We start from the raw sequence: 9,896 nt of genomic DNA on the forward strand, positions 1-9,896 counted from the left end.
CAAGAAAAAACTCATACATCCCTTACCCCTACCCCTTCCTCTCATTGATCACTATTTCCATCTACCTAATTATCTTACCCCTTACCCCCCATTATTTATTTTTTAATCCATATTTTTTTTACTCATCTTTCCATTACCCTGGATAAAAGGAGCATCAGACACAAGGTTTTCATAATCACAAAGTCACACTGTAAAAGTTCTATCTTTATACATTCGTCTTCAAGAATCAAGGCTACTGGAGCACAGCTCAACCATTTCAGGTAACTCCAACATACCATAAACTAAAAAGGGATATCTATATAATACATAAGAATAACCTCCTGGGTAACCTCTTGACTCTGTTTAAAATCTCTCAGCCACTGAGACTATTTTTATCTATTTCTCTCTTTCCCCTTTTGATCAAGAAGGCTTTCTCAATCCCATGATGCCAGGTCCTGGCTCATCCCAGGAGTTCTGTCCCATGTTCCCAGGGAGATTTACAACCCTGGGAGTCATGTCCCACGAAGGTGGGGGAGGGCAGTAACTTCACCTGCCAAGTCGGCTTAGAGAGGTCACATCGGAGCAACAAAAGAGGTTCTCTGGGGGTAACTTTCAGGCATAATTTTAAATAGGCTTAGCCTGTCCTTTGCAGGAATAAGTTTCCAAGGGGCAAACCCCAAGATCAAGGGCTCAGGCCTATTGATTTGGCTGTCTTCACTGCTTGTGAGGATATCAGAAATTCTCCAAATGGGGATGCTGAATATTTCCTCCTTTTCCCCTAGTCTCCTAAGAGGACTTTGTAAATACTTGATTCACTGCCCAAATTGTTCTGGGATACATCAGGGCATCATACTAACCTGGACAAACAAACAAAATCTCTCACCCTATTCAAGATTCCATGTACTTATGGTGTTCAAATAAACTGAACATTTAAGTTAAATTAGGTAATGCACTACCCAAAATATAAATTTTGCACCAAATAAACATCTCTTTCCTTGGTCTCACAGAGAAGCTGAAGTTTTAAAATATGGACGGTATCATCCTTTACCCTGTACTATGATCTACCTCATTAGCCCTATCCGGATTAGCTTTCTCCACTCCTCTCGTTGAGGTCTGATCCCTTCTTCAACTTTCTAAACAGTTCCTGTATGGGGTACTGATGACTTTCATTGCTTCAGAGCTCTAACTCTGAGTCTCAGTTGTCCCATAATCACCTGAAGTTTCTGGGAATGACCAGGTTAAATACAAACAGCTCAGTATCTCAGAATTTAGAAATAACAGTTACAACTCCTAAATATATGTGACTGCTGCAAGAGCTTACAATCAGACTTGATTCTTGAAGATGACTGTATAACAATATAGCTTTTACGATGTGACTGTGTGATTGTGAAAACCCTGTGTCTGATGCTCCTTTCATCCAGGATATGGACAGACGAGTAGAACAATATGGATAAAAAAATCAGTAAGTAATAGGGGGGACAAGGGGTAAAATATATTGGGTAAGTGGAAATACTAGTGGTCAATGAGAGGGAGGGCTAAGAGGTATGGGATATATAAATTTTTTCATTTTATTTCTTTTTCTGGAATAATGCGAATGTTCTAAAAATGATCACGGTGATGAATAACAAATATGTGATGATATTGTGAGCCACTGATTGTACATCATGTATGGATGGTATGTGTGTGAAGATTTGTCAATTGAAAAAAAAAAGATTCTATGCACTGAGATAGGTAAAATGTATTAACCCAGAGCTTATGCCATTGCTCTATTTCTGGGCCTCTGTGGTTGCAGTCAGTGTGACCTTCCCGAATTGGGGTCTGAAGAGCCTCTTGACCATGGTATGGCAAAAGGTTGAATGTCCACCTAAAGAAGGTACAAGCTCCCCATTTGTAACCTGGAAATGCCTCTAACCTTTGGTGGGAGGCCATCAGGTATAATGGTTTAAGGCATGGGTTCTGGAGCTTGACTGCCCATGTTCAAGACTCAGTTTTAGCACATACTAGCTGTGTGATTACAGGCCAGTAGTCTTACTTCTCTCTTTTCCTTATATGTAAAAAAATAAGCCTAGTAAACAAACCTCACTCATAGGGATTGAGTATACATGTAAAGACGTTGCATTAGTGCCCAACACATAGTAAGCACTCAACAAATATTAACTGTCATTATTCCAAGCCTTCCTAGGTCACTCAAGGCTTCATGATAACCTCCAGAAGGGGAGTGGGTGGATTGGCTCTTACTGTGAACTATTTCTACAGTTCCCCAGGCAAATCCCTCTTCTGATTTGAGAAATGCAGACCCAATCTAAACCAAGACAGTTTTGGAAGCAAAGGTGGAATGGGCATCAGTTTTTCTGGAGTGGCGGTGGGAAAGGGTACCTTGGTCAGTGGTCTGCCACAACCTGTAAAGACACTAGAGCTAGACGGCAAAGCTGAACCTGAATTCTGAGTTCAAACGACCTAAATCATGGCCTTACTGCAGCAGAAGCCTGAAAGTGTACCTATTACAAACTACCTTTAAGGTTATCCCCTCACAGGATGCTACACGAACTCATGGTGGGCTGTGCTGACAGATAGTAGGGAAGGCAGCATGACATCTTCTCAGGGGCCACAGAAACAATCAGGGAACCAGCAAAGTACTTTACCTCTTGGAGCCATATCTAACTTCTCAGCAGGGGTTGTGTGGATTAAAAGACACCATGTGAACAGAATCAGCTACCACCACACCACAGCCACTACTCTGTTTTAGGCTGCCACTACCTCCAGGGTATTATAATTTTCTCCATGTTTTCCATGCTTCTGCCTTTATTCCCTTACAGTCTAAACTTGAAACAGCAGTCTGAAGGACAATTCTTTAAAATACAAGTCAGATCCTATTACTTCTCTACTCAAGATCCTCCCCTGGCTCCCTATTTCACTCAAAACACAAGCCAATTCTTCACATAGCCTACAAGACTCTCTAAGAGCTATCCTCTTCCTCTGGCATCTCCCTGACTCATCTGATTACTTTCAAGCTTACTCCGCCACCCTAATAACACAGCTTCCTTTATCTTCCGCACACATTAGGGATACCCCCACCCCAGGACCTTTAGCATTTCTTCTTCCCTATGCCTAAAATGCCCTTGCCAAGATGGTCACATGATCACTCCCTTACCTCCTTCAGGTATTTGCTCAAATGGCATTTTCTCATTGAAGGATTCACCAGTTTATCTAAAATCTCAATCCTCCCCTGCCCCTTCCCTGTTCAAATTTTCTCCTTAGCACTTATGGGCTAGCATACATTTTCACTTACTGGTTTTGTTTACTGTCTGTCTTTCCCACTACAATGTTAAGACCTATGAAAGCAGGGACTTTCTTGTTCACTCCAATATTCTTAATACCCCCAAAAGTGCCTTGAACACAATGGATGCTAAATAAGTACTTGTAAAAAAATCAAAGGTACTTGGCTAGCCACTCCCACCTGCCTGACTTGCCAGGCACATCCAAGGCCACACCCATTTCTTCCAAGAAGCATTCTCTCCTAGCCCAGGTGCAGGCTGCTCTTGAGGCACTTCCCTTGCAAATGACCACTCAAATGTCTTGAGGGCACAGGTGAGGCTTTCCCCCAGCTTCTATAACATTTGTTGAATGACTGAGGGAAGGTTTTTGTGTGCTGACCTGTGTAAAGTGGTGAGAGGGAAAGGAAAGGAACGGTCACAATTTGATGAATCTACAAGAACTGAGCAAAAACTGAGCCAAGTCCAAATGTAAGTATTTTCTTTTTCACCTAAAGGAAATAGACAACACCCGTCACAACAAGAATGTGGGCTTTGTCCATCCCAGCTAGAGTCTAGTGTCAGGCTCTGATTGGCCACCTGCTGAGCATCTACTCCATGCCAGGCATGATGGGGAGACCCTGGTAACCACCACTACTGTGAGCCTAACCCCTGGGGCCTACGGTCAGGTTAGGAGAGTGGAAGGTGTAACTGAAAACAACCTGACTGTGATGAAGGTTAAAAAGGAAAACTGATGGGCACTTTGGTAGAGAATTACATGCATCAAGAGCCATTTTTGCCAGGGGTCAGAGGAGATATCACCTTAGGAGGTATCATTTAAATTGAGCTATAGACTAGGAAAGAGCCTACCATGTAGTGGGGAGTGGGGGCAGTGTGGTGGCATCTAGGTAGAGGGGCAGAGATCCTCACAGGATGAAAGGCTTGATGTGTTATGAGGAATTAAAGACAGGTCAGGGCAGAGTTCCTGGGAAGAGAGTAAAGGTAATCAAATCAGAGACAGCAGCATTCAGAAGCTGATTATTTCTCCCTCTCTCTCCCTTTCTTTCTTCTACTTTTTCTTTGCCAGAATTAACCTGGTCAAAATTAAAGGGACCTGGGGAAGGAATGCAGGAACTCAGTTGAATTTGGTAGGTAAAACAAAACAAAACAAAAAAATGGGGGGGGGGGGGGTAATGGACAAACACTATGCCAAAGGCAGAAAGAAAGTTCATGTTTAAGTTATCCATAATACCCCTGGCCTTTTCCATAGGAAATAGGTGAAAATAATATTTTTAAAGAAAAGTTACACAGACTTTTCCAAATTTCCAGACACAGTAGATTTCTGCTCACACAGCCAAGCTGGTATGGCCAAACTTGCCCCCCTCACACCCACACTAAACAACAACAAAATAAAAAAATGAAAAATCGAACCCAAAACCTCCCTTGGTGTCAAAATTTAAGAGTACTACTGCAGCTTTCTTAGCTAATATATTCTACAGGCAACTTGCAAGCCTGCCTTAAAATGAATCCTCACTCAGATCCAACTCTCCTTTCTAGATGCCTATTTTCCCATCTGTAAAACAGGAGGAGGATGTTTCAGTCCCATTCAACTTTACTGATCCTCAATTTATTCTAGAATCTAAGTGTGGCCACTCCTGGGAGCTGGATTACAGAGACAAAGTCCCTGTCCTTTTCCCACTCTAGTTACCACAGGTGGTATCAGCAGGGCAAAGGACAAGGGGGGTGATACCTCATCCAGTGCCTGGGATACAGGGAGCCTCAACAGTATGTAGAATGACAGCATCCTAGAACACGCTTGCCTCCAGCTCTAAACCATTCCTACCACCCCCCGCAACTCCTCATAACAGGCACAATTACTCTCATTTTTACAGACAGCAAGTAAAAGGTGAGAAAACTGGGACAAGGTGTCTAAGCTCTTATAGCCTGTTCCATGGCAGAGGCAAGATCTGAGCCTAGGGGATGGGCTTCTCTGCCTAGACCTCATCACACCAGGCCTCTGGAAAGGAGCCCAGGCAAGGAGGGCCCAGCAAAGGACCCACATCCTCCACGGAGATCACTGCCTACCTAGCACTCCCACTGCGCACATGCCAGGGTCCACTCAGTCCACACACCCAGGGTACAATCAGGGTCATGCTTCTGTCCTTGACCTCAACGGTCCATTCTCTACACTGTAGCCAGAGCGAAAGTCTGAGTCAGCTTGTGACCTTCCTCTGCTCATTATCCTCCAACAGCTCTCACTTCACTCAGAAAAAGCCAATATTCTTATATCATACAAGGCACACCCACTTCATCTAGTTTCCTCCCTCATACAATCCACTCCAGCCACAACGGTCTCCTTGCTGCTCCTCTAACAGCCAAGCACACTAGCATCAGGGCCCTTGCACTAGCTATTCCCTCTGCCTGGAACTCTTTTTCCCTAGACAGCCACTCCCTAAGTTCTTTGGGAAACTGATAAAATGTCACTTTTTCAGAGGCCTCTTCCAACCATCCTCCCTAAACCAGCAATACCCCCTCCCTTATGCTGCCTTAACGTCGCCACAGTACTTGTTCACCACCTACCTGACGTTGCACACAAACCTGACACTGCACACGTCCGTGCTACCAGTCTCCTCAACAGGAGGTAAATTCCATCAGAACAGGGTTTTTTAGTTCATTGCCATGTCCCCAGTGCCTGGCTTGTTGCTGGCACTCGAGTATGTGGCTGAAGAAGGAAAAACGGTCCTGTCACAACCCTGTCTGCTTCAAAGTGGGAGGCTGGGTATCTGAAGAGTCTCTACTGAGCGAGCTTTCCTCTAGACACCCATCATCAACTAAGAAACAGCCAGCAAGGTAGTAGAGGGAACCAAGTCAAGAAGGAAGACTGAAGATAAAAAAGGCTTGAGGGGGGAGCTGCAGGAACGTGGCCACACCTGCCCCAAGAGCCTCAGCACTGCTCCAACTGGACTGCCTGAGGAGACGAAACTGAGGGACCCTTAGGTTTTCTTAGTCAGAAACCAGGAGGCTACGGATCACTTAACCCTATTCCAAAGACAAGATGTCCAGCTACCTTTTTTTCGTATGTTATATGGTGGGGGTCACATTTCATTCTTTTTTCCATGTGATCATCCCATTATTGCAGCACCATTTGTTGTTGTTTTCGCTTTTTGTTGTTGTTTTTGGAAAATGCACGGGCCAGGAATCGAACCTGGGTCTCGCACATGGCAGGTGAGAATTCTACCAATCAACTACCCTTGCACCCCCTTTCAGCTACTTAAAGAGGATAAAAAAAGAAATTCCTTCAATCTGCTTGAAGCTGCTCTCGAAATGGAAGGTGCATGGTTTCAAGTAAAAAGGACAAAAGCCTAGCCATGTCTGATGTCAGGACAAACCCACCAGTCAAGATGTTGATTGTACTGGAGGTAGGAAGGGGGCCATAAGACTCCCCTTGAACCTCAAGGCACTAATTTGGCAGGTTATTTTTCCACCTCCTTCCTCCCACTCCCATGTCTGTAATGCTACCAGGAGGTGCTTTGCTGGCTACAGCAAAGTTTCCTTTTTCCTTTCTGGCACAAAGAAGTGACAGTAGCCTTTCTTTGAGGTCTTGCTCATACTATACTCTGCTATACCATGGATGGTACCACAGGGAGTCTTGAGAGTGGCATCAAGGCTACCACTGGCAACCAGCAGTAGCCTTGTTTTACTGGCATTTAAAACATTCACAGGGTGCAAGCCAACCTGTGCTGTGGTACCTCTGGTGGCTGAGCGGGGATCTGACCTTCTCCCATCCCTCTTTCTCTGGACTTGTGCCCAAACCAACAACAATGGACACCTGGGTAGAGCTGACTACCTCAAGGGTATTCACCCAGCACCAACCTGGGTCAATCAGATTCTCCCTCGCAGGAACTGTAACCAGTGGAGATGCACAGCCAAGCAGAGTAAACCAAATTCTCAAAAGAAGACAGAGAAAGTGGGCATGACAGCGAGGGAGCACTTCCGCCATCTAACAGTTGGGCAAAACAGAAAAATGGAAGTCTGTAGCAGGAGGAAGTTAGGTAGAGAGAAAGAGATGAGACCTAGAGATGTAAGAAATCTCTCCCCTCCTTGGAGTCCTGTCTTAGAAGACACTGACACTCCTCCCATCTTTATGATGCACAAATCCCCTACCCCACCCCCATGATTTTCCCTCAGGATGGAATCTGTTCCCAGTGACTTAAAAGCCTTAATTGCTACAGATAAGATCTCAAAGTGCCTAACCAGCCCCCCCCCACGCCCCCACAGGTCTTAAACAGGTTCTTCCTGGGAGGCTGGTGGCAAAGACCCATGGGAACACAGCCGCCTGCCTGCCTGCCTATTCTGTGAGCATGAGGCAGTGCTGGCTTTTCACTAAGCAATTTTTAAAGGGCTTATCAAAAATGGAATTAAGAAGAAAGCTTTTGTCCTAATGCATGCTAGCATCCTGCTGCTGTTCTGGGAACACGTAGGTGGGTGCCACCTTCGAGGAAAACAAACTTGGAAAAGAGGCCCTGGAAGCCCTGATGGCACTCTGGGTCCCACAAGCATCTGTTCCCTTAGGAAAAGGCACCAGACATGATGTGTGGGGACATTTCACCAAGAGGTGCAGGGAAATATGGTTTTGCCTACGTGTTGGTGTCCAGACCTGCCAGCAATACCAGAAAATGGATGAGCCAAAGATGATGGGCACAGATTTGGGATGGGACAGATGCAGCCAAACATCCTAGTGCGTTACTTACAAATTGGGAAGAGGAAGGAGAAGTCAGCACCTCACCTTTGAGCCCTAGTCTCCATCCCAAGTAGCTGCTATGGGAACTAAGTGAACTGCCCACTCAGCCCAGGATGTAGCATACTGCTTCTGCCTTATAAAAGACCACGGTTACCTTCTCATCCCACTGATCAAAAACCACTTCAAAACACGTTCTTGTGAAGCCTTTCCTCACTGGACCTCCTAGGCTCAGGTGCTGACCGTGGCCTATAAAGAACAGCTACTTAAAAGGCCAATCCCAGCTTGTTCCCTACGGGATGGGTTTCAAAACCTTCTCTTTGGCAGCCTTTTTAAGGTTCTAGTCCTTAACTCCTTCCCACTCCCTGCCCCCTTTGCTTCTCAAGGAGAAGAACCAGAGAAAGAAGACATAGGAGGAGAGAATGTTTGTTGCTTTTCTTCCTTCCTTTTTCCCTTCTCAAAAAAGTCATTTTAATCAACAGAGGGCTGCCCTCATTATCTAGGAAATAAGGGGAGACATTATTTCTGAGCAGCGCTGACAGAAGTGCTCACTCCTACAACCCCTAGAGAGGAGGAGGAAGAGGAGAAGAAAGAGAGGAAGGAAGTGGGGGGAGGGAGGAGGAGAGGAAGGGGTGGGAACAGGGAGAGAGGGGAAGGACAAGGGAGAGGGAAGGTTATTCATAACAACTGTGGCAGCACCAATCACTCTTCACTCCTTGAGCCAAGAGCGCACAGCCCCCCAAATCTTAACTTGCTCAATCCCCTGTCATTTCCCTCCCCTCTTCCAACCCAGGAGGACCGTGTAAGGGCAAGGAGTAAAAGATGGTCCCAGAAGGTTCCGATGGTTGAATTCTGGCTGGGGTTCTAAAATTTCCTTGAGTTTACATTACCGTTTGTTACCCTTAAGGATTTTCAAATCTTTAAACTAAAGATCTTTAAAATGGGGAGGAGAAAAGTTCTTACTCCGAGAAGAGCTAGGGGGTGGGGTGGGGCGTTAAATTACATGTGCAGCTTTCTGCCATCCTGGGCCATCACTAACATTGACATTTGGTTTTTAAGTGGCTCAAAAGTAAGAAAAGGAGAACGTCTGTAAAGATATACTCCCTCCAAAACAAGGCTGACCTAAAGCAACTACTTAGGAAGCCGGACAGCACTGAAGACACTGACCTAGTTCATCTCATCTCCACCAAACTGAGGGCCAGAAGAGAGGATCGGGTGTCAACCAGGACACAGAAACGGTACAAATCTTTCCTAATGGACCCTGGCCAGCGCTCTGCCCGTCCCTGAGAGTGTGACCTTGAGCCAGGGACTTCGCCTCGCCAAACCTCAGTTTCCCCATCTTTGCAGTGGGTATAAACGGTAGCACTATGGCCAGAATTGCTAATGATGTGCGAGCTAACGTCTTGCCAGCGGTCGAAGCTCCAAGAACCCGCTCAGACCATCCCGGGTCCTGCAGGCCCGACGCTGCCCCGAGGCTGACCCCTCCCTAGAGCTGACACAGCCCAGGCCTCTTAGCCTCGGTCCATGCGGGCCTCGCCGCCGCCATGCCCCGGATTCCGGTTCCCAAGCCGTAACGGTTGACTGCAACAGGCCGGGAACTGCGGCCCGGGATCCCCACCCCGCGGGCCCCCACGACTCACCCGTGTAGTGCACCACGCAAGTCTGGCCGCGCTTCGGGAAGGTGCGCCCTGAGGAGACAGACAGACGGGCACGGTAAGCGGATGCGCACGGCGGACGGCACTCCGGCACAGCCGAGCGCGGCTACTCACCGTCTCCGGGGGAGATTGTCTCCACATGCACTCCCATGGCGGCGGACGCTGGACCGGCTGTGCGACAGGCGGCGTGGACCAAAAGCAGACCTAGCGGCTGCTCGGCGGCTCTGCCTCGTCCCTCGGCGCGTCGCCCGTGCACGCGCGCGCCCCCGCATG

General features: G+C 46.8%; 1 protein-coding gene across 2 annotated transcripts in view; it reads right to left on the bottom strand.

The window, feature by feature from the left end:
* The window catches only part of FKBP1A (FKBP prolyl isomerase 1A), a 73,247-nt gene extending 63,351 nt beyond the window's left edge, over nucleotides 1-9,896 (bottom strand). Inside the window, exons 1-2 of one of the 2 annotated variants that reach the window (XM_077112245.1) lie at nucleotides 9,738-9,883; nucleotides 9,609-9,656 (exon numbers count right to left, since the gene is read on the bottom strand). In XM_077112245.1, the coding sequence (XP_076968360.1) occupies nucleotides 9,609-9,656; nucleotides 9,738-9,774 (85 nt within the window). In that variant the 5' untranslated portion in view covers nucleotides 9,775-9,883. Of the gene's footprint in view, nucleotides 1-9,608; nucleotides 9,657-9,737 lie in introns of both variants that reach the window. The other variant, XM_077112251.1, reaches the window with a different exon arrangement.

Source organism: Tamandua tetradactyla, chromosome 1, assembly GCF_023851605.1.
Source record: "Tamandua tetradactyla isolate mTamTet1 chromosome 1, mTamTet1.pri, whole genome shotgun sequence".
Taxonomy (NCBI): Eukaryota; Metazoa; Chordata; class Mammalia; order Pilosa; family Myrmecophagidae; genus Tamandua; species Tamandua tetradactyla.